Genomic DNA, 24,641 nt, shown 5'->3' with positions numbered 1-24,641 from the left:
GAGATGTTCAAAGAAAGTCTCGGTTGAAACTTTTACTGGGAGACGGGGTTTGGGAAACCGTGTGAGTTCAGTTAGGGTCTTCCTGAGTTTCAGGTTCATTTGTGACATCAGGAGAAAGTATCAAGTAGGTGGTTAGAAATACAGAGTCCGTGGGGCGTCTGAGCAGCTCCGTGGGTTAAGCGTCGGACTGCGGCTCAGGTCACGATCTCGTGGTTTGTGAGTTCGAGCCCCGCGTCGGGCTCTGCTCTAGCAGAGGATTGGGATTCTCTCTCCTCCTCTCTCTGCCCCTTCCCTGCTCGTGTGTGCTCTTTTTCTCCCATTCTCCCTTAAAATAAATAAATGAACATTAAAAGAAACTTTAAGGGTGCCTGGGTAGCCCAGTCGGTTAAGTGTTTGACTCTTGGTTTTGGCTCGGGTCGTGATCGCACAGTGCGCGAGTTCGGGCACCTTGTCTGGCCCTGTGCTGGCAGCATGAAACCTGTTTGGGATTCCCTCTCTGCCCCTCCCCCCACCTTTCACACACACACACACGCGCGCGCGCACACACACACACACACACACACAGTAAATAAATAAACTTAAAAAAGAGATACGGAGTTCAAAGGAAAGGTGTGGGCTGGGGATTAAAAATAATACGCAATTTGCTTTTCAGTAATGAAGCCCCGGGAGTGATGAGATCAGCGGAGGTGGAGAACACCGCAGAGGCCGGGCTCGAGACAGAAAGTACAGAGGTGACTCAGGAGGAGGAACAGAGGGAGAGGAGAAACAAACGCAGGAGAATGTGGTGTCACAGAGCCATGGGGAGGGACTGGATAAGAAGAGGGGGGTGGCCTCCAGTGTCAGATGCTACCGGGAAGGCAGCTGAGGTGAACCCAGACGTGTTTGCAGGCTGGTCCCGTCTCTGTGGACCCGGAGGCCAGACTGGAGTGGGCCAAGGGTGAGCGGAAGTAAGACCGTGAGGACCGTGAAGGATCCGGGCCAGGATCCGGATCACAGCTCGTGAGGATTCGGGCCAGGATGGGGAGGACGGAGACAGGGCAGCAGTTAGAAGACAATGAGGGGCTGAAGAAAGGTGTTCGCTGGGCTGATGGCGGTGAGCCATTCGTCCCAGCCGGGAATGTGTTTAAAGGCCGATGGCACGAACGTAGTTGAGGGGGAGCGTTTTAAGTACAGAAGAGAGAGGTGTGAGGGCCCCGGGACGGACATACGGATGCTCTCTGAAGTTTGGAGAGGGGTGGAGGGGAGGAGTGAGATAGGTTCCTTTTCTGAGGGTCCTGCATGGGACGCAGGAGACGAGGCGGTCTGATGTGTGTGTGTGCGTGTGTGTGTGCGCACGCACACGTGCATTCGTGGACGGCGAGGAATCCGTCGTAAGGAAACGGAAAAGACTGAGCTGCGCCCTCTAGTCGATGGGAGGGTGAGGTGACCGTGCTCTCCTGCCAGGCAAATAAAAATTGGTGACTGGGGATTCACCGCGGACCAAGCTGCCTTGCTGAGCCACGGTCTGTCCAACATTTGGCAAAGAAGGAGCAGACGGGTGGGTTCTTCCAGGTCTGGGGCCTCGCCAGGAGTGTGCGTCACAGGGAGGGTAGGGTTTTACAATGGAATGAAGCCCTCAGACAGTCGAGCTAGCTAAGGAGCCCGATGAGGACGGGGCAGGGGGGCGGGGCTGAGGGCCATGCCATCTTTCCAGGGAACTGGAACAGCTTTGTGCTTGAGGATGAGCTGGGGAGGTAAGTCGGAGCCCAACAGAGAAGGACCGCGAACGACAGGTGCTTGGCCTTTCCTCCCAAGGTCAGTGAGGAATCTGAGTAGCTGAGGGACACGTGAGCTTTGTGGCTAGAAAGATCCCCCTGTCTGCAGTGTGGTTGAGTGACCGCAGCTGGGAGCCAAGTGGGGAATTGAGCAGGGGAGAGAAGGTGAAAAGTGGGGGGGGGGGGACAGAGGGGGACAGGAGTGGGGGATGGGGAGAGGCCAAGTGTCAAAGGAGGTTGGATTTCAAGAGCCGAATGAACAAGCTTCTGTGGAGCTTTTCCTCAAGAGCATAAGGATCTCCCCCTTGAGACCCATGGCCACAGACCCCTTTGAGGCCACCTCCCTGGGGCTCAGAGAGAAGCAGTCGCTTGCCTAAGGTCAGGGCCATGAGGGGCCGAGACATTTACTAGTCGACTGCCTGGCGGGGCTACTGGCCAGGCCGGTCTCCCCTGCTCAGCCCGGGACTTGGGACACGGAACCAATCTCCTCTGGCAAGGCCATGCCTGCTGATGGGGGTGTGGATCCTCGGCCTTAGCAGGTGCCCCGAGAGCCCCGCCCCCACCCGCACCTGCGTCAAGAGGCCCCTGCCTCTTGTGTGGCGCCTCATCCCTGGGCACGGCTGGCCTTCTCCTCCCTCAACCCCCTCCCTTCCCACAGTCAGGAAGATCCAGGGACAAGCCTGCCCTTCACCTTGCTTCCAAGTGAGGAGGGCAAAATCACAACAGCAGCCACCCGGGGTGGGGGTTGGGGGGGAAGCAGCTTTGACCTCACGCCCTCCGCGGGCCAGACACGGCTCTGGGTGCTATACAGACCCTCTCACTTCTTCCTCGGAGCCGTCTTTCTTCACAGATGGGGGGTTGGGGGGCACCCTGGGAGCGAGGGGGGGCACCCCGGGAGGACACGCGGCATAGCGGGGGTTGTGCGGGCCTCTGGTTCCAGGACAGCCTCCGGCCTGGGGTTTCCACTTTTTTTTTAAGTTCACTTATTTTGAGAAAGAGAGAGAGATCGCTTCTCGGCCTTTTGGCTAAGATCAAGTGGAGAAAGAGAGAGAGAGAGAGAGAGAGCACAAGTGGGGGAGGGTCAGAGAGAAGTAGAGACAGAATCCCAAGCAGACGCTGCAACATCCCCGCAGAGCCCGATGTGGGACTTGAACTCACGACCGTGAGACCGTGAGACTCCTGACCTGAGCTGAGATCAGGAGTCGGACGCTTAACCGACTGGGCCACCCGGGCGCCCCCGGGGTGTCCACTTTTTGAGGGACATGCCAGCAGATGCCTGGGGCAGGGGGTGGGCAGCCATGGAGAGCTGTGATCGTGTCCTCACAAAAGGGACCGAGAATATCTGGAGGGTTCTCTCAGGGGTAAGAGGGCGCGTCTGGCTGCGACGATTGGGACTATACCATCTGGTCTCACTGTCTTACTTTCTGGACGATAAGCCTGCGAAGCAGAAACAGCAAAGCGCCCGGGATCTGAGATTGTGGCTTTAAGACCCGGCTTTGAATCCCAGACAGAACACGACCCAGCTGCGTGGCCTCAATCACACAACCTCTCTGAGGCCTGTTTCTTTGTTTGTAAGACAAGGACAACAATAATATCTGCATCAGGGGGGTTGCGAGAGCTTTGTTCACCGTCCAGCGTGTCCCAGTTCTATCGCGAATGGGGATGGGGTGTCGCAAGGTCTCTGATTCCAGGCTGGACACTCGGCTTACCTTCCCTCGGTGGTCCTTTCCTCTCTTGCAGACTTGTTTCGTCCCAAAATGGCCTCTCCCTTTTATCGACTTTTCCTGGTTGTCAGCGTCTGTGCTCCGGTCTACTGTGTACCCCCATCCAGTGGCCCCTGCCCTTCCCCCACAAGGAACAGCGCTACCCCCTGGGTATCTTCCAGCAACACCAACTTTGCCTTCCGCCTCTACCGGAGGCTGGTTTTGAAGACTCCGGATCAGAACGTCTTCTTCTCCCCCCTGAGTGTCTCCGCTTCCCTGGCCACGCTCTCCCTCGGGGCCCGCTCAGCCACCAAGACCCAGATCCTCCAAGGCCTGGGGTTCAACCTCACACACGAGCCGGAATCCGCCATCCACCGGGCCTTCCAGCACCTGCTCCACTCACTCAGTGTCCCCAGCAAAGGCCTAGAGTTGAGGATGGGAAGCGTCCTCTTCATCAAAAAGGAGCTGCACCTACAGACAAATTTCTTGGACGACGTCAAGAGGCTGTATGATTCGAAGGTCTTTTCTACAGATTTCTCCAGCACCTCCACCGCCCGGAAGAGAATCAACAGCTATGTGGAGAAGGAGACCAAAGGGAAGGTTGTAGACTTAATCCAAGACCTTGACCCTCTGACGGCCATGGTCCTGGTGAGCCCCGTTTTCTTTAAAGGTAAGGCTCTGAGAGGCTGATTTCGATTTTAATGTTGTTTCTTTTTACCCCCAGTTGAATAAGCAAACTAGACAAGCCCTAGACAGCACGGTGAAGTAAGGGGAAGCCTGAGTTTGAATCAACTGTGTCACAAGCTGGCTGCATGAGACCTCCTGTTCCCTCTGCTAGCTTTAGCTTATCAATTACGGTGGCGGGGGGGGGGGGGGGGGTCATTCAGCTCTGTGTCTGGATAGCCTGATTATGCGTCCTGAGAGGCTGACCCTGGCCTCCATGGGCAGCCCAGCAAATCCAAAGGTGAGAGCACTTTTATAGGTGGATGTGTAGACTGGCCAGTGTATGGAAGTGTAGACAGGCCAGCTTAACTGCCATTCACACCCCCTGGGCAAATGTCTCGAGCTTTACAGTTTGCAAAGACACTGTGCTGCCACAGAACGGACAATGGCTTTGAAGTCGGACAGCCCTGGGTTCGGATTCCACCTCTACCCCTTACTTGCTCCATGATCCCGGGCATGTGCCTAATGTGTGAGTCTCTACTAACTGGATGGGTGATGATACAGCCAGCACCATGGGCTTTTGCTTCTTCTGGTGTGCTGGACACTCAGGGCTGAGTTATCGTGGATGCCATTGTATCATCCCTCCCTGCTTCTCCTCTCTCTCCTTCCCCTCCTTTCTCCCTCCTGCCGTCCCCCCACCCCCCATTTATCTTTCCCTCTATCTACCCGCTCACCTTTCCACCCATTTCTCCATCCATTCTGCAAGGAGGGAGGGGAAGGAAAAAGAATCAATATGCCGTGAGCCCCTATTATGTCCTCTGTGCTTTATCTACGTTGTTCATTTAACTTAATCTTATTTTCTTCTTGAAATATAAGTCACACAGCACGAAATTCGCTATGTTAAATGTACAGTTCAGTGGGTCTTGTTTTTAGTATACCCACAAGGTTGTGCAAATACGTCCATACGTGACTCCAGAACATTTCCATCACCTCTCCGTGAGCACTCACTCTTGATTTATGTTCTTCCCCAGAAACAAGAATACACTTTCCGTTTCTATAGTTTGCCTCTTCTGGACATTTCATATAAATAGAATCCTATAATATGTGCTGGGTTTTGTGGGGACACAGTTTTCAATTCCTTATACCAAGGAGCATGCTTGCAGGATTGTTTGGCAAAAACATGCTTGGTTTGGAAAGAGACCACCAAACTGTCTTCCAAAGTGGCTGTACCATTTTTGCATTCATGCCAGCGATGTGTGAGAGTTCCTGTTGCTCCACAGCCTTGCCAGCACTTGGTGTTGTCAGTGTTCCAGATCTGGGCCACGTGAATGGGTGTTTTGTTGATATCTCGTTGCTGTTTCAATTTGCATTTCCCCGGTGACATATGACATGGAGCATCTTTTCATCTTTATCTGTCACCTGCCTCTCTTCCTTGACAAGGTATCTGTCAAGGTGGTTAGCCCACTTTTTTAATCCAGTCATCTGTTTTTCTCATTGCTAAGCTTTAAGAGTTCTTAGTGTATTTGGGATAACAGTCTCTTATCAGGTGCTTCTGTTACAAATATTTTCTCTTAGTCTGTCGCTTGGCTTTTCATTTTCTTAACATTGTCTTTCACGGAGCAGAAGTTTTAAATTTTAATGAAGTTTGGCTTACCAGTGATTTCTTTCATGGATTGTGCCTCTAGTGTTGTATCTAAACATTTTTTGCCGTACCCGGGGACATCTAGTTTTTTTCCTATATTATCTTCTACGTGTTTTATGTTTAGGTCTGTGGTCGTTTTGAGTTAATTTTTTTAAAATTTTTTTTAATGTTTATTTTTGACTGAGAGAGAGGGGCAGAGCATGAGTGGGGGAAGGGCAGAGAGAGAGGCAGACACAGAATCCAAAACAGGCTCCAGGCTCCGAGCTATCAGCGTAGAGCCTGATGCGGGGCTCAAACTCACGAGTTGTGAGATCATGACCTGAACTGAAGTTGGTCGCCCAACCAACTGAGCCACCCAGGTGGCCCATTTTGAGTTAATTTTTTATGAATGATGTAAAGTACGTGTCCAGATTCTTTTTTTTTCTCTTTGCATACAAATGCTAGTGGTCCCAACACCATTTATTGAAAAGACTATTTTTGCTCTATTATATTGGTTTTGATCCTTTGTCAAAGATCAGTTGGCTATATTTACATGGATCTGTTTGTAAGCTCTCTCTTTGTTCCATTGATCTAGTTGTGTATTCTTCACCAATACCACACTGTCTTGAGTACTACAGCCTTATAGTAAGTCTTGAAGTTGGTTAGTGTGAGTGCTGCAACCTTGTTCTTCTTCAATAATGGATTGCCTATTCTGGGTCTTTTGCTTTTGATATAAACTTTAGTATTAGTTTGTTAATATCTATAATATAACTTGCTAGTATTTTGATTGAGATTGCATTGAATCTATAGATCATGTTGGGAAGAATTGACATCTTAACAATATTGAGACTTTGTATTCATGAACATGGAATATCCTTCTATTCATTTAGTTCTTTGATTTCATTATCTGAGTTTTGTAATTTTCTTCATATAGATCTTGCATGTATTTTGTTAGATTCATACCTAAGTATTTTTTTGGATGCAAATGTAAATCGTATTATGTTTTTAATTTCAAACTCCACTTATTCATTGCTGGCATATGGAAAAGCAATTGACTTTTGTATATTAACCTTGTATCCTGCAACTTTGCTATACTCCCTCATTAGTTCCATGGATTCTTTTGTTTGTTGACTCTTGGGTTTTCTACATAGATGATCATGTCATCTGCAAACAAAGAAAGTTTTATTTCTTCTTTCCCAACCTGTATACACTTTATTTCTTTTTTCTTATCTTATTGCATTAACTAGAACTTCCAGTACTAGAACACTAGAACACTCCAGTTGGACAGGAGTGGCAAGAGGGGACATCCTTGCATTATACCTGACCTTAGTGGGAAAACTTTGAGTTTCTCACCATTAAGTATTATATCAGCTGTGGGCTTTTTGTAGCTATTTTTTTTATCAAATTGAAGAAGTTATTCCTTTATTCCTAGTTTATTGAGAATTTTTATTATGACTGGTGTTGGATTTTGTCGAATGCTTTTGCTTCATCTATTCATATGATTAATTTTTCTTGCTTAGCTTCTTGATATGATGGATTGTATTAATTTATTTTCAAATGTTGAACCAGCCTTACAAACCTGGAAAAAAACCCATTTGGTTGTGGCACATAATTATTTTTATACATTATCGGATTTGATTTGTTAGTATTTTGTGCAGGATTCTTATATCTGTGTTCATAAAAGATACTGGTCTGTAGTTTTCTTGCAATGTCTTTGTCTGACTTTGGTATTAAAGTAATGCTGGCTTGATAGAACAAATTAGGAAGTATTTTCTCTGCTTCTATCCTCTGAAAGAGATTGTAAAGAATTCGTATAATTTCTTTCTTTTTTTAAATGTTTTTATTTACTTTTGAAGGAAAGAGAGAGACAGACAGAGCATGAGCAGAGAAGGTGCAGAGAGAGAGAGGGAGACACAGAATTCGAAGAAGCCTCCAGGCTCTGATCTGTTGGCACAGAGCCCGATGTGGAGCTCAAACTCATGAACTGTGAGATCATGACCTGAGCCGAAGTCAGACACCTAACCGATTGAGCCATCCAGACGCCCCTATAATTTCTTTCTTAAGTGTTTGGTAGAATTCAGTAGTGAATCCATCTGGACCTGGTATTTCCTATTTTGGAAGGTTTTAATGATTGCCAATTTCTTTGATAGATATAGACCTATTCATATTGTCTATTTCTTCTTATTTAAGGTTTGGAAAATTGGAATATTCCATCTCAGTTATCAAATTTGTGGGCATAGAGTTGCTTGTAGTATTCCTTTATTTTCCTTTAATGTCCATAAGATCTTTTTCAGTGTCCCTTCTTTTATTTCTCATATTAGCAGATTGGCTTTTTCTTGTGTATGGCCCATACTTTCTTTTTATGCCTCATATTTTTTTGTAAAGGCTGGATTTTTAAAATAATGCAATGTTGCAGCTCTGAAAATCAGATTTACCTCATCCCAAGGATTTGTTGTTTTTGCTTGTTGCAGTAGTTGTTTCTTGAGTGACTTTTCCGAACTAATTCTTTAAAGTCTATACTTTGTCATGTGTGGCCACCAAAGTGTCTTCTTGGTTAGTCAAGTGGTTAGTTATGACTGGGCAGAGATTTCTTTTCTTCTTATTATTTTTTAATGTTTATTTATTTTTGACAGAGAGAGAGACAGAGCATGAGCTGGGGAGGGGCAGAGAGAGAGGGAGACACAAAATCTGAAACAGGCTCCAGGCTCTGAGCTGTCAGCACAGAGCCCGATGCGGGGCTCAGACTCACAGACCGCGAGATCATGACCTGAGCCGAAGTCGGACGCTCCACCTACGGAGCCACCCAGGCGCCCCCTTGGGCAGAGATTTCTTAAGTGCTTGGACCAAATAAATCTCCTAGTCTTTGCTGAGGACTCTTGTGTGCATGGTGGGGCTGTCATCAACACTCAGCCAGGCAGTTTATAACTCTGACTCAGTCTTCACTTTCTATCTCTGCAGACCCTCAAGGTCAGCCGTAAGTGAGAACTTACAGCCTTCTCATATTTTTTCTCAAATACGCACACAGCTTTACACATGCATGAAGCCTCTAAATGCCCAGGACATAATGGAGCTTTCCAAAGCTCCAACGGACATCTTATGCCTCAGCTTTTCCTTCTAGAATTTTTTATCACTTTGTTGTTTGCCCCATCTGTTATCCCCACCCAGGCAACCATAAAACTAAAACATTTGTCTGTAATTGTTTCTAGCAAAAAACTTCCAGCCCCCTGGGGAGAAGGCTTTGATCACTGACTGTGCACCAATCAACCTTGGAAGTGAGATCTTCCAGTTAACTATCTGATGGGTCAAGTGATAATAATTCTTTGAAAATGAGTCTTTGAAAGACTCCAGGTCAATCCCTCTCCCAATGGTAGTGGGAACACAGGCTGCTATTTGTCAAGGCTACTGCTGAGCTAGAGGGTAGAGGACAGGACTGGCACAAGTTAAAATAACCACAAAATTGACTGTTCTTTCTGAAATTCCGCCATTTGTCTTGAATGAACCCTCCCTAGGTTGCTACAAGGCTTTGATTAATTTCCAGAGTTCCAAAGAAGTTGCTTCTGAATATGTTTGCCAGTTTTCCTTATTGTCTTTAGGGAAGGGTGACAATGCAGAGGTCCTTACTCTTGTCGTTTTTGCAGATGTCACCCCCCACCCCTACCCCCAGCCTGTCCTGTTAACCTTTTTGACTCGTTTATTGTTTGCCTCAAGTGTTATCTCCTGCCCCCCCCGGCAGCTGCAAAATGTATCACTGCCTGTGACTGCTTTTGACTAATTTCCTCTGAGGAATAGAGTTTTTTGCATTGGTTGAGCTCCAAATCAGATCAAGTACAGACAGTTCTGCAAATGATGCCTCCCAGGGAAGCACAGGACGGGTCAAATAACAGTGTTTAGGGATTGAGTCTTTGAAAGGGTTCCAGCCCTATTTTTTCCCCCCTGGGGCTGCCAGGTTTCTGGATTTCACTGGAAATGCACACTCTTGTTTTTCAAGTCTCCTGAAGAGTTAGGACATGGGGAATGGAACTAGGGCAAGTTAAAATACCCCAAAGTTCACCTTCTTCCCAAGATTTAGCTGCTTCACTTGAATAAACCATTCCCTAATTTGCCGAAAGAGTTTGGTTAATTTCTAGAGTTCTAAGAAAGCTCATTCTGATCAATTTTCCCATTGCTTTTATGGAGGAGAGAGTTTTCAGAGATCCTTACTTCATCATTTTTGCTGACAACACTTTGACACAAAGACCTCTCTTTTCTCTCTGTGCCAGCCAAGTGGGAGAAGCCCTTTCACCCTGGATATACAAGAAAGAGCTCTCCGTTCCTGGTGGGCCAGGGGGCCACTGTGAAGGTCCCGATGATGCACCAGGTGGAACAATTTGCTTTTGGGGTGGATCCGAAGCTGAACTGCTCTGTACTACAGATGGGCTACAGTGGCAACACCGTGGCCTTCTTTGTCCTCCCTGGCCAGGGCAAGATGAGGCAGCTGGAACAGGCCTTGTCAGCCAGAACACTGAGGCGATGGAGCCTCTTACTCCAGAAGAGGTGGGAATCTGTGTCCATTTCCAGACTCCTGGGGCAGGTGATGGGGTACCCCCAAGCATGGGGCAAGGGATGAGGACGTACATCCAAGGGTGGCAGCTGTTGAGTAATCGCTCCTGCCAACTGAGCGGCAGCTGCACGCTGGATGGTGAACTTGGTGCTGTGCGTGTGTGTTCCCACTTGAACTTCACAGTCACCCGACAGGTGAAGAGCACTGGAGCACCGTCACCCCCACCTACACGTAAGGAAGTCGAGGCTCTGAGAAGGGAGGTGAATTGCCCACAGCCACATAGCTAATATGTCCTTGCAGAGCTGTTCCGTCATGGCTAGCAGAACTCACCCTACCAGCCAATCCAATATTAAACTCCATGGACTGATTCCACAAAAATAAACAAGTAAAGAAAGCACTGATGCTCACCTATAAAATGAGAATCATGATATTACTGAGCCCATAAGTTGTTGAAAAGATAAAGCGAGTTACTATGCATAAAGTACTTAGCTGATTAGTTCTTTCTTTTCCTTTTCCCTTTTAAGTTTTGTATTTTATTTTTTGTTTTAAGTTTATTTATTTAGTGAGAGAGAGAGAGAGAGAGAGAGAGAGAGAGAGAGAGAATGAGTTGGGTAGGGGCAGTGAGAGAGGGAGAGAGAGAAAGCATCGGGCTCCACACTGCCAGGACAGAGCCCAACGCGGCGCTTGAACCCACGGACTGTGGGATCATGACCTGAGCCGAAATCAAGAGTCGTTCGCTTAGCTGACTGAGACACCCAGGCACCCCAGATTATTATTAGTTCTGTAACCATTATGGAGAGTATCAAGAGGATGTTAACCATAAGATACAAAGGACTATCAAGGCCTTACATACAATCTCTTAGCAATATTTTCTTGGCATTCTTGGCATCATTCCCAGGTGCCCACAGTCCAAGAGGAGAGAAGACAGGGTCAAGAGAAAGACAAAGATCAATGCCCAGGGGGAGGCAGGCAAAGTGCTAAGGAGCTTCAGAGCAAAGAGAGATCACTTTTAGCTGAGACGGAAGAAGGCTTCAAAGAGATGGTACATTGGAGTCAGGAGCATAGATAGGACGTGAGGACATAGAGGCTGAGGCAGGGCACTTTTGGCAAAGGAAACAGCCCTGGCAAAGAGGTGAAGTTGGGAATTAAGGAACACTGTAGGATCCTTCAGAGGTTTCTTCTCTTTTCTGACTGCAACCAGGGCTGGACAGAGGAGGCAGCACAGAGGCTGGGGCAGGGGGCGGTTCATAAAGAGGGGCAGACAGAGCAGGGAGGAGGTGGCCAGGCGGGTGCTGGAGAAGCAAGAGGGAAGAGAGAGCTGTCCATTGTGCTGATGCCCATCAGTGAGGACTTGAGTGTCCATCCAACACTTTTGTGCTTTCATTTTTGTGACTCACCGAGTACATGACCTTGCACAAAGCACTAAAAGTAAGTTTTGACATCTTTAAAATGGAAATGACTAAAATTATCTGGGACGATGCCTGGCGCATAGTAAATGCTCAGTAAATGCAGGCTGTTCACTCTTGGTTCAGGGAAATTATTGCTGAGGAAGAAAAGCTTATGTTGACCTGAAGGGATGTGTTATCCCACGTAGTAGCCGCTAGCCCCCTGTAGTTATATAAATTTAAGTTAACTAAAATAAGTAAAACAAAAAAAATGTTTTCCTCACTGGCACTAGCCACATTTAAGCTGTTCGATATAACCACGCATGGCTAATGGCTAAAATGTGGAACAGCACAAATAGAGACTATGTCCACCCTTGCAGAAAGCTCTGTTGGACTCTGCTGCTCTCAGGGGTTAGCAGAGTTTGTCTCAGGAGGGGCTGGGCCAGGGACGGCAGACACACTTCCATCACTGCCTGGTGTCCCCCATTGATCTCTGCCATAGGCTCCCTTGCTGGATCCCCATGTATTCTCTGTACCTTCCTTCATTAGGGCCCTCCCTTTCATCTCATTTATCTCCAGGGCCAGACTTGCTCCTAGATAGGGGGCTTTACCTCCAGAGCAACCTGGGTTGGTTGTCTGGGATGTATTGACTACTTCAGTAGCAGCCAGCAATACCTAGAGGAAGAACAGAGTCTCCCGAAATGCCACCTAGAAGCAGAGATAGAGACCAAGGGGCTCATGACCTCACTTTTTCCTTTTCTCCATCTCTGCAGGTGGATAGAGGTGTTCATTCCGAAATTTTCCATTTCTGCCTCCTATGACCTGGAAACCATCCTCCCGAAGATGGGCATCTGGGATGCCTTTAATAATAATGCTGATTTTTCTGGAATCACAAAGACAGACTTCCTGCAGCTTTCCAAAGTGAGTTGGTCCACGAGAACATTTGCCTGGGCAGGGAGAGCGGGAAGAGTTTCCAGTACCTGGCTAATCGAGCTCTCACATCTCACTGATAAGGAAACGCAGACCCTGAGAGGCACAGTGAGTTCTCTGGGGCAGAAGTTGGGCCGAATTTCATGGCTGCCAGGCCTGTCTGTGGCTTTATGGCCATCATACCTCTGATACACGGGCAACTTTTATCCCTCTTCAAACAAGTGTTCCTAAGGTCCAACCACACAGTTCTGTGAAAATCAGTCCTGTCTTGAGCAAGTAACTCTGCTGCCTCGATACCCATGCAGATAAGCAGATGCCCCCTGGCATTCGACCTCGCCCCTGAAGCCTGGGACTTCACACTGCAGTCAAATTGGCTGCCCATGGGCCATTACTACCCTGTAGATGGGTTGTGTGTGACCTCTGGTATTAAAAAGAAAGAGAGCCAACTTCTATCATGTAGGATATTGTACCTGAAATTATAGATTTCTGACCGTCTTGAAACAAATCTCTGAGTCCAATTCCCTCATGGCAACAGTGAGCCCAATGCCCTACAATAGCACCCATCAGCCGGAGCTGAGCTGCGAGTGTCCCTTTTAGTGAGGGTGCGCCCTCCAGGTCCCCTGTGGGCTCCCTGCTCTGACAAGAGGTCTCTCTGTCTAGTCCTTGTCTGCTCATGGGTTTCTGATCCCCAACTTAAAAGTGTATTTTGATAATACATCCTAATGGTCAGAAGTGTCCCCGGGTCATGGAAGGGGAGCTTTGTCATTGGCGTCCGGGGAAAGATTACAGAGGTCCCGATGGAATACAGTGGGCGTGATGGTCCTTTTCCCATTACGTGTTCATGGGCACATCTGAACAATAATGACTGTCATTGTTGGGAGTCCTCAGGCCCCCCTGAAGCTTGGGAGAACATGAGCCCCAGGGTAAATCTCTTTCCTAGGAGACCCAGAAGGGATCCAGCACTTAATAACACCTCCTTATGTCTCCAGGGCACGCATGCAGCAACACTCCCGCACACATACTTTGTGTGATCTCCTTTAATTCACCCAATGACCTTGTGGGATATACACCATTACGATGACCCTTCCAGAGATTTGGAGAGTGAAGCCTGCAGCATCTCAATATCTTTTGCAACAATAAGTGGCAGAACTGGGAGTCAAACCTGGGTCAATTTCTGGTGTGAATTTGTAACCACTCAACTCCACACTTAAAGACCAGTGGACCGGTACCAATGACAGCTGCAAACCTAAAGCCAGGCACCTGGCATAATAAGGTTGAAGCCCCTCGAGGGGTGGCATCGCCATTCCCAGGCAGAACCCCAAAGCTCAGTTAAGTAAAGGTGCCCCTCCCCCGGGGACCACTGACGTTTGTTTTTTCCCTGGCAGGTTGCCCACAAGGCTGTGCTGGACGTCAGCGAGGAGGGGACCGAGGCCGCAGCAGCCACCGCCACCAAGCTCATAGTCCGGTCAAAGGACAGCCCCTCTTACACCGTCATCCGCTTCAATAGGTCCTTCCTGCTGCTGCTGATAAACAAAGCCACAGAGGCCATTCTCTTCCTAGGGAAAGTTGAAAATCCGACTAAATCCTAGGTGGAACTATCCTGCTGGCTGAGTACAGGTTGAAAATGTCCAGGAAATAAACCACGTTGTATGATGCTCCCGGTGTGACTTTAGGACGTGTCCCCTCCCGCTCTGAGGGTCCATTTGACCCCGGCAGATTTTCTTGGGGGATGCCACTTTTAAGGCTCAGTCATCAGGTCCGCAGAGATTGGGGCCTCAAACCAAAGCTTATTAACCCCCAATCAGTGCTCTACAAATCCCGCCAGGTAACTAGCTTCATGGATGTTTCTGGTTGGCATATTCCCATTCCTCGGAGCCCCTGGGCATGGAAGTCTGCAGGTCAGTCACCTCTGTTGAAAAATTAAAGTAATAAACTCAACAAGTCTAAAGCGTGAATTCAGCCAAGAACACTGCTCCCGCATGCCCTCAGGGCCCTAATCTGATAATGGTTTATCCGCTAACTCCCAGTGGCCAGGGTGCCACGACATGATAGTTCAGTGGCTGGGTGGATTCATTCATCCATTTCAACAAAAACTCACTGAGGACCTAATACGCGCTAGGAGTGAATCAGACAGACAAGGTCCCTGGACTCCTGGGCCTAGACGGGGGTGACCGTCCACAACCAAAACATGTAACCAAACCTATAAATAAACAAACCATGGAGGCTTCTGGGTGGCTCAGTCGGTTAAGCATCCGACTTTAGCTCAGGTCATGATCTCGAGGTCCATGGGTTCGAGCCCCGCGTCGGGCTCTGTGCCGACAGCTCGGAGCCTGGAGCCTGCTTTGGATTCTGTGTCTCCCTCTCTCTCTGCCCCTCCTCTGCTCATGCTCTCTCTCTCTCTCTCTCTCTCTCTCTCTCTCTCTCAGAAATACATAAACATTAAAAAAAATTTTTTGATAAAAAAAAGAACGATGGAGGCTGTGAAGGCAGAGAAGAGGGTGATTGCAAGAGGGGAGTGGAGCAGAGGAAGTGCTTCTGTGAGCGCAAAGCCTGAGTCAACAATGCGTAGGCATGCTGGGGCAGAAAGAGGTCCTTGTGACTGGCATGGTAGAACCGAGGTCGGAGAGGTATAGAGACGTCAGCGTTGTTGGCCGAAGATAGAGGTCTGGGTTTGGTGGGGGGGGGGGGGGGTTCCACTAAACCAGTTGAGTGTCTCAGACAAGAAGTTGGAAGGCTAGTGTCTGGGTATGATGACCTCTCTTGAGTGGGTGCCATGGTTCTCCAGCCAAGCTTTGTCAGGGCTGGCTGCCTTCTTGGCTCTAACGCTGTCACACACGCGTGCACACACACACACACACACACACACACAGCCCTCGGGGTGTTCAGCCTCCTCCTTGCTGGCTCCTGGAGACAGCGACCAGGCTCTCTTACTCTGAGTCCCGAAAGCCTCATGTGGTGCAATGGGCCACAGCAGCTCCAGGCCGAAACAACCTTTCCATCTTTCCCTGCTTTCCTCCGGACAGGCTGTTCTGGCTCCTTCTACCTCACCTTTCGTCACCGAGGGTCTCTCCTGCAGCCCTTACTGGAACCCCCATGCCCATCAGATCCAGAGACTTCTTTTTTGGGCGGGGGGGACTGGTGCCTCACACGACCTCAGCATGCCAGGGCCCTCACACTGGCTTTTCTGAGCCCTTTTACACAGGAAGAGACAAGACAGAAGGGGGTTACGCCGGATAGCCGGAGAGAAGTTCCGGGGGAACCCCCTACCTCCACACTCCCACAGGAGAACAAACAGGAGAACAGAGAGCGGAAATAATGAACCACAGGGCCTCCCTGGGCTGCACGAGAACCGGGACCAAAGCCCAGTTCTCGTGGTGGAGAATATTCTAAATATCTTCCTACCGGGGACTCCGGCACTGGCTTCCACCATGCTGCCTGTACCGAACCCTGCCACACGCACAGGGCTCTGCCCACAAAACCACGGTGCTGAGCCACCGATGCTGTCCTCCGAGGAGCACCTGGGGAGGAGCCGACTCCGCGCACACGCACGCAGGAAGTGGCAGGCGTGAGGAAACGGGGAAAGACGCATCTGCCGTGCCCAACTTCTAGCTCTGTGACCATCAGGAGCCCCCAGTTAGTCAAGGGTGGTGGAGGGCGGCCAGCCTCCTTCCCCGCAGCCTCGCCCCCGGGTGGCCCATGACAGTGAAAGCCGGCCTTGGCAGCCTTCCTGTGCCCGTTCACACTTGTGTTAGCAAGCAGGGGCAAGAACAGTCGTAAAACCGAATTTGCCAGCTCTCGGCTCTCTCTGTATTTTTTTGTTTTTTCAGATGCCCACGCCTTGCATTTGTTCTGAAACACGTGCAGGACTCGTTCTCATCAAACATGGCAAGATGGCAGCGGCCCCCGGGTGGCTCAGCCGGTTGAGCGTCCCACTTCGGCTCAGGACGTGATCTCACGGTTCGTGAGTTCGAGCCCCGCGTTGGGCTCTGTGCGCAGCGCTCGGAGCCTGGAGCCTGCTTTGGATTCTGTCTCCGTCTCTCTCTGCCCCTCCCCGCTTGCGCTCTGTCTCTCTGCAGCCACAGACACAGCCGCCTTTAAGAGAAACTGTGTTACCTACAATTCCCAAGAAGAGAAGGCATGTCCACCACGCAGGGCCACATGCTGGAGCCCCAGGGCGGTCGGGAGGCAGAAGGAACAAGGGGAAAGATGGACACGAGCCTTTATCGCTATAGTGGGGAGAAGCGGTTAGGCGGGAACAACACCCCGTTGGGCAGGAGGCGAGACACAGACGTTGAGGATGCGGCTGACGGGTTCGTCATCAGATTCTCATGTGTCGGTGAAAATGCAGCCTTCCCGCGGTGGGGAAGAGTTTCAGGTGTTAGTCCCGTGATTTAACGATGCCAAATCAACCTCGGAACATCAGGAATGATTTTTACAGAATCGCATGAAGGCTTCCCTCAGGGCGGAAGTAACAATATTCCGAAGGCAGATTCAGAAAACTTGCTCGTCAGAGCCAGGTGACAAAACCCCATGAAAGCATCTAAAGAAGCAAACAAAATACAAGCTCAGAATCCTGAGTCCAGGGACAGAGGTACCCATGCAATATTTCTAAGCCAACCCACACCTCTGACAGTCCGGCCAGTTCATGGTTGGAAAATCACTTTTTAAAAAGTCATCCGTGGGCTTTATCAGTGTTGATTTTTTTTCACGAGAGCAAGAGCGCGAGGGTGGGTGGGACAGAGAGAGAGAAAGAGGCAATCACTCCATGCTCAGTGCAAAGCCGGACTCAGGGCTCGATCTCGCCACCCTGGGATCAGGACCTGAGCCAAAATCCAGAGTTGATTGCTTCGTTGCTCAACCACTGAGCCACCCAGGGGCCCCTCACTAGTGTTGATTCTTGATCTAGTGTTCTAGATCAAACTAGTGTTGATTCTAGCTAGCCAAATCTTGAAGTATGGTGTATGGGTTTCTGATTAGAATCTTTCAAATGCTAAGTATCTGTATCTTCCTGTATCCTGTATCCTTCCTGCCCTGTATCTTCCTCATCTGCCAGGTGGTTGACTAAGTGCCCCCAGAATGTAAGTAAAAATAATTTCCATTTCCTTCATGTCTGTGCTGGAGTATCTTAAAGGGCTGCATAGACAGTAGGTCGGCAGAGCTCCCAGCAGCCCCCGGGCCATCTCAGTTTTCCAGGTGGGTATTGCTTCCCCACCTGTGCTGCCATCCAGGTGAATGAGCAGCGGCTTCGGGTCCCACAAAGAGCTGCCTGCACCGTGGAGTTTACAATCCAGAGAGGAGGCGGGGGAGACATCGCCAGTATGGCGCCTCAATATGGCGTTTCTCTAAATTTCAGGACTAGGAAGTGAAGCTACTGATGTGGTCAAAAGGACTGGCTTGGTCTCCAGCACTGAGAAGTACGGTGTAGTCATCCCAACTGGTGCCGCCGCCCCTGGGGCGACTGGTGGCCACCCCTGTGCCAAGGCAGACGGAAGCTGTTCCTGGGGCTGTGGCATCGGTGACCTCACAGGCAGGATGGACGCAGCTCAGAGACGGGGTGGGGGTGGGGGGTAGGGGGGTGGAGGAAGACAGAACTCAAGAAAGAGGATTTCATAAGGTTCCAGAATCCCAGCCCCACCATCGTGGAACCACGGGACCTTCAGTGCCTTAGGGAATCTCTTTGGGCTTCACTCTCCTTGAAAACGCTCATGGTGCCTGCGTCATTGGGTTGTCATGGCAGTAAACACACAGAAAGTGCTTAGGACAATACCTTGCAAATTGTTGGTGCCCAGGAAGTGCTACCTGTAAATGCCGTTGTGCTCATTTGTTACCCATATTGGAAACCTTTCAAAAAAGGGTGTCCTTTTCCAGCTCAATTCCCAGCTGAGAGCCCAGAAGAAAATTCAGGCATTCCCGCAGAATGTTGCCCACCACCCCCCACCCCCCCGTCCCCTGAAGCATCGCTCACACTGTGCGGCCAACATCCTCTGTCCCACTCAGGTCTCAGAACCATCTACAACTTTGGCTCAGGTCATGATCTCACCCTTGTGGGTTCAAGCCCCACGCCCGTACCCATAAAAGTTTGCCTACTGCCCATTGAGTCCAGGGCCCGCTTACCGCAGAGTGGAGATCTCTGGTCAGGGGGCTCTGGGTCGGGAGCACAGCTGTGGTGTCAGGCAGATGTGGGTGTGAGTCCCCAGCTCTGCTGGGGGACTGTGAAGTCACTGAGCATCAGAGAGGTGGGTGCCCCCCTCTAAGATGGGGGCAGTAATAACAGGAGCGGCCTCACACGTTTGTTTTGAGCGTTAAGTGAGATGCTGCAGATCGGGGGTGCGACGCCCGATTGCAGATCGGGGAGCCCCGCACGCGGCGCCATTCGGCGCGGGGATAACCACTGTTCCTGTACAACACCACAAGGGGACTTAGGGAGGGCTCGCTCCCCAAGCAACGGAGCAGCTCCCCAAATGGCCCACCTCCTACTGGCAGAGGAATGGCCCTGGAAGGGAACGAGGGCTTCTCTATGGAGAAGACGGAGTCCCCCGGGGGAGTATAATATACTCATGTGTTCATTTACGGAACAGTTGTACACCCATTTGTACATCCTGTGGGCCAGGATGAAGGAGGCAATCATATTATGTACAGATTTCTCCAACAAAGCTTTCACAGACCACCAGGAAATGAACCAATGTATTTTGCAAACCAGCATGATATGAGAGAGGTGAGAACGTGGTATTATGGGAGCCCACGGAACCTAACTCTGCCTGGGTGGAAGGACAGAGAGGTGGCTGTCAGGAAAGGCTTTCTCAAGGAGAGATCGGAAGTGAATCCTGACGAGTAGGTAGGAGCTGTGTTAGCCTGAGAAGGCGGAGAAGTGGGGTTCCAGGCAGGCAGAACAGCACGTGCTAAGAAAAAACCTGGTTTCTTTGCTTCTCGGCAAGGATTTGGTCCGGCTGGAGAGCAGAGGCCCGAGGAGTGAGCAGTGAGATAGGAAGTTGGCCGTCAGCAGAGGCACATCATGAGGGTCCTGGGAGAAAGGGGCCACTGAAGGCTTTGGAGTTGGGTAAGTGGCCCATTCCATACCAGACTGGAGAATGCGTGGAGGTGGCTCTCCTGCAAACAGGGGGCCAGCAACGAGGCAGAAGACATGAGCCATGAGGCAGGTAGTAGAGAGACAAGGGTTAGTGGCAAGCCAGGACCAGCGAGGAGGCACTGTCGAAAAGGAGAAACACAGTGACGCCCGACAGGAGGCCAGCCAACAGGCAGCCACACAAACAAATGGGACTCAGAGCAGAGACCCAGTTCTGGAAATCGGGGCATGGGTAACAGGGAGATTCTAGCGCACAAGGGCAAAAGATACCTGGGGACCAGGCATCAGAGATTCCCCAATCAGGTTGGCCACCAGGGGACTCCGAACCCCACAGAACATCATCACATGTCAGCCAGGAGGGTGTCACGGATGAGGTGCCCGCTGCGTACGTGCATCATCTCCTTGAGCATGGGCACTATTTCCTCCGCGACGGATGAGGAAGCCAACGCTCCGAGAAATGACTTGCTCGAGGTGGCCCCATAGATGCCAGCTGGGGCACTGGCGCTCACCTCCAGCTCCATGTGACCCCCAGGCCCACCATCTCTCCAACAAAGCCTGCTGCCACTGCTCATCTTTTTTTTTCCTAACAGCTTTATTGAGCTACTAATTTGCACACCATAAAATCCACCCATTGGCCATGTATAAGTCCACGATTTTTAGTCAATTCAGCCTCACTTCAACCCAGCTTTAGAACATTTGCAACAACACTAAAGCCTGTCCTCAAGCCCGTTTTCGGTCGGTTCTGGCACCTTCTTTCAGCCCCAGGCAACCGCTGATGTGCCTTCTCTCTCTAAAAATGTGCCTTTTCTGGATCTCTCGTATAAATCGAATCCGACAGTGTGCGGGGCTCTGAGCGACTGCTCTCACCCACTATAACACTCTTAAGAGACCGTCCACGCTGTGGCTGGCGTCGTGTTTTGCAGTCCAACCAGCAGTGAGCGAGAGTCCCGGTTTCTCCACATCCTTGTCAGCCCTTAGTATTTCCTGTCTTGTTTATTACAGCCCTTCTGACGGGTATGTAATATCATCTCTCTGTGGGTTTAATTTGTATTTCCCTAATGACTGGTGATGCTGAGCACAGTTTCGTGTTTATTGGCCATCCTCTTTGGTGAAATGTCGATTAGAGTCTTTCGCCCATTTTTAAATTGGGTTACTTCTCTTTTTATTATTATTTATCTGCTGTGAAGTCTCTGGCTGCGAAGTCCAGTGTCTGGAGACCCTCACCAGCAGTGTCTTATTGACTTTTTTTCCTGAGTATGGGCCACCCTTTCTTGTTTCTTTGCATGTGTCGTGATTTTTCTTTTCTTGAATACTGGACATTTTAGATAATATATTATAGTAACTCTGGATTCTGAATCTTCCCATCTGGGGAGATTTAGTAATTTACCTGGGTGATTTAGTTTGTTTGTCGACTTAGTAATTTGCCTAGACGCACTCTGTGATCTGGCCACTGATGTTTTTTCTGTTTTTCTTGTCTTTATTTTATATATAAGCCTGACTCCTAGAGGTCACCCCTGTAATTGTGTTGTTTATTGTTCAGCCACATATTGGTTAGAAATTGTGTTCAAACACCTTGAGCCAATGAAGCTTCCACTTCCTGCTGATGGATCTGTACGGAGGCTGGTGAGCCCATTTAAACCTCAGGCAGCCCTCAAGTACCCCCCAGAATGTACATTCTACTCTTCTCTCTCGCTTCTCCCTGGACCAGGGAGCTATGTGTAGCTATGTGTAGCTTTCACCTGCTCTAGTCTCTGTTGGGCACACGAAGAGCCCCCACCCCACCCCACTGCCTGAGGGCTCATCAGGCCCCCAGTAGTGGCCACAGCTCTTGGGACTCCCTGTTGAACCTCCTGCTACTCCGCTGGCCTATTTAGTGCCCCCAACCCAACCACAGACCAGCAGAACTCCCGCCCCCCAACAATCCCACCCCCCTGCACACACACACACACTGCTCACCACCGAGATCGTTGCTTCAACAGACAACATACCAAATCAAGTGGTTTGACCACCCACCACCAGATCTGGGTCGGGAGGAAGCAGCCCCAGACAAAAATGTCACAGACTCACTCTGTGTTTCCTCAAAATTCAGTACTCTTCATGAATGAATGCTTCTGTTTGCCACAGGCCTTTGGTAGATCACGAAAGCACAGAAATGGTTGCTTTTGACGATTGCATCCAGCTCTTTAGTTGTTACTGGGAAGACGATTCGTAAGTGGTTTGTCTCCAACACGCCAGGAGTGAGTTCCTTCTACACTCAGAATGACCCTACACACATAGCCTTGATTCCCCACCCCTACTCCCAGGCGCCCCCACCATACATACCCCACCACCTAGAATGCCCTCTTCAAACTTCCCTGAGGATGTGTAGACTCCCGTGTTAATTCTTAAGACCTAGATGAAAGGTAGCCACCCTCTGCTGATGGCCCCAGGTCATTCACTGGGTCCTTCTCTACCCTAAGTAGGTGTTTGCCGAAACTCTGCCTGAGCAAATTCATGGCCAGTAACACAAATGGCCCCGTAACCATTAATTTGCTCATTGGCTCACGGGGGACTGATGCGCAAGGAAAAAAATAACGCAAATGATTCAGTTGTCGTTTGCTTTGGACAGTATTTGAACACGATCTGTTGGTCGTTAATATTAACTCAGGTTTATCCATTCCACTGCCCCAGCGGCCATATAAATATGGCACGGGCAGATGCAAAGAGCTCGTGGCAACAGCAGTTTCCTCTGGAAGGTAAGCCACCTTTCTCTTGGGGACAGAGTGGGTTCCGCCTGACTGTGTTTTCTTGCTCTTTTTTGCCATGTTTCAGGTAGTACCTGCCTGAGGGAAGACAATGGAAGATCCAGGGTAACAAGCACGTGTGTGTGTTATTCGGGGGGTCTCCTCCATCCACTGTTCCCCATCCCAGAGCCCCCTCCCGTTCCCTGGCCTCCTCAACCACAGTGTCCTCCACCCTTCACTGCCCCATCCCCCCTTCATACGAGGCGGATGGGGGAGGCAGTGAAGGATGGGGGCTGTTGGGGCAATGGGGGTAGGGCGTGGGAGATAGGGGGGCCATTGCTGGGGGCTGGGGGGGACAATGAGGGCGTAGGGCAGGCTGCTCAGGGCCAAGAGTCTGGTTGACTTCACCTCTGCACCACAAGCTAGAAGCTGGCAATAAGGCCTTCGCCCACAAATTGTCCAAAACTGCGTTAGTGGAGCATCCCAGAAAGAATAGCATCTTCTCCGCTCTGAGTATCTCTGCCTCCTTGGCCATGACTTCCCTGGGTACGAGATCCACAACGCGCACTAACCTCCTGGTTAGGGCCTTGGATTTGACCTCAAAGTCATCAGGGTGTGGGACATCCACCAGGGGTTCCAGAGTGTCGTTCGGATGCTGAGCCAGCTGAAGAGGGAGGGACATCTGAAGCACAGGGTCATCCTCTTTATCGATGGTGATAGGAAGTTCACCTCGATGTCTCCGTGGGACACAGAGGGCATATATGATGTGAAGGCCCAGATGACTGACTTTCAAGATGCAGAAAAAAAACAAGAAGCAGATCAAGTACTTTGTGGCTGAAAAAAAAATGCACACAAAAACCAAGGAATTCATCACCTCTCTGAACCCTCGCACCTTCCCGTTTCTCGTTAACTACGTTTTCTTCAAAGGTAAGGTTTATCGAGTGCGTGAATTCCTGTTTGGGTATAACGTCTGCCCTTGCACTTCCTAAAAGATTTCAGTCAGAAACACATGTAGTTTTGGTAATTATATCCCATTTCCCATAGACCAGCAGACCCGAAACTTTTTGATTTGCGTTAATTTCATTGTGTTGTCCGGCCTTTTTAAGCGTTTCTGCTCCCAACCCTCTCAATCATATCGTTTGCCATACTTCAGATATTTTGGAGTAAAATGGAGTAACTCTTGAAGGTAGAAACAGATCGCATGCAGGAGTGTGTGGACAACCATGTGCACGCAGGTGTATGTTTTTCTGACGAAACATTTCCCTCCTTGAATAAGTTAAACCATTTCAAACAGATTTCTTTTGTCATAGGACTTCTTAGAACTCTTAACGCACTAAGAGGCATTGGGAGTTTTCAAAGAAGGGATGTTGGGGTCAACGTTTCCCAAATTATTTGACAGCAAAATCCTTTCTTGGTGCTATAGGTCCAGAGACAGGTAGCGTTTTGGTAAACATCTTCTGAGGAACACAGATTTAAAGAAAGCCTATGGTGAATATTTTCAAAATTCATGTGTTTGCCTTTCTTTCCTTTGCATCAATCCGGAATGTTAAATATTCTGTTCCCTGAGGTCAAGGCATCTCCAGCAGGAGACTGCTCCCTTCGCTAGATGATCACCTCTGGGGTCCCCCAAACATGTGGGTGCTGATGCCTTCTCCAAGAGGTCACTCTTTGATTTCTTCCTTCCCGGTTCCCCTAGGCATCTGGGAAATGGCTTTCCATCCCGACCTCATGTTACAAGGAGGACTTCTTTGTGGATGAGCGCACACCACAGTGCGGGTGGACATGATGTGGAAGACGGAACAAGTGATTTATAGCCGATCGGAGGAGCTGTTTGCTACAACGGTCAAAATTCCCTACATTGGAAACGTGTCCTTCGTCCTCATGCTCCCAGATGTGGGAAAGCCCGACTCTGCCCTAAATCACATGATTGCTCAAAACGCCACGCTACTGAAATCCAGTGGCATGAGGTATGCTACTCTGGAGGGACATTCTAGATTCACGTTGAAATTTTGCTCAGATCTCACTTCCTCTGTGCAAAAGTCTCATTTCGGGGGAACTGAGATTCTGCTTACTTCCAAGCATCCTTGTGGAAAATGAAACAAGCCAAGCAGGGACAACGGTGGCCTGGCTTCCGTTACCAGCCGGACGCCCCTTAAACTGTCTTAATTCTTCGGGCTGCATGTATCAGAAACCCACTTCGTCCTCGCTCAAGGGGGTAAAGAAAGGCACGTATTGGAA

The 24,641-nt window shown here is 49.6% G+C and overlaps 1 protein-coding gene across 3 annotated transcripts; it reads left to right on the top strand.

The window, feature by feature from the left end:
* Positions 1-651: 651 nt before the first annotated feature.
* Positions 652-14,534, top strand: SERPINA9 (serpin family A member 9). Of its 3 annotated transcripts, none has more exons than XM_023255995.2 (5): positions 652-731; positions 3,495-4,127; positions 10,001-10,274; positions 12,440-12,587; positions 13,982-14,534. In XM_023255995.2, exons 2-5 carry the CDS (start codon positions 3,512-3,514, stop codon positions 14,183-14,185), a joined length of 1,242 nt encoding a protein of 413 aa, XP_023111763.1. In that variant the 5' UTR covers positions 652-731; positions 3,495-3,511; the 3' UTR covers positions 14,186-14,534. The 3 variants fall into 3 exon arrangements, with proteins under 3 accessions (XP_023111763.1, XP_019689146.1, XP_003987997.1); XM_019833587.3 differs by lacking the exon at positions 652-731 and adding an exon at positions 769-947; XM_003987948.3 differs by lacking the exon at positions 652-731 and adding an exon at positions 771-937.
* Positions 14,535-24,641: the final 10,107 nt, after the last annotated feature.

This window comes from Felis catus, chromosome B3, assembly GCF_018350175.1.
Source record: "Felis catus isolate Fca126 chromosome B3, F.catus_Fca126_mat1.0, whole genome shotgun sequence".
Taxonomy (NCBI): Eukaryota; Metazoa; Chordata; class Mammalia; order Carnivora; family Felidae; genus Felis; species Felis catus.
Note: the sequence above shows the minus strand (reverse complement) of the source record. Positions and strands in the feature narration are given on the sequence as shown.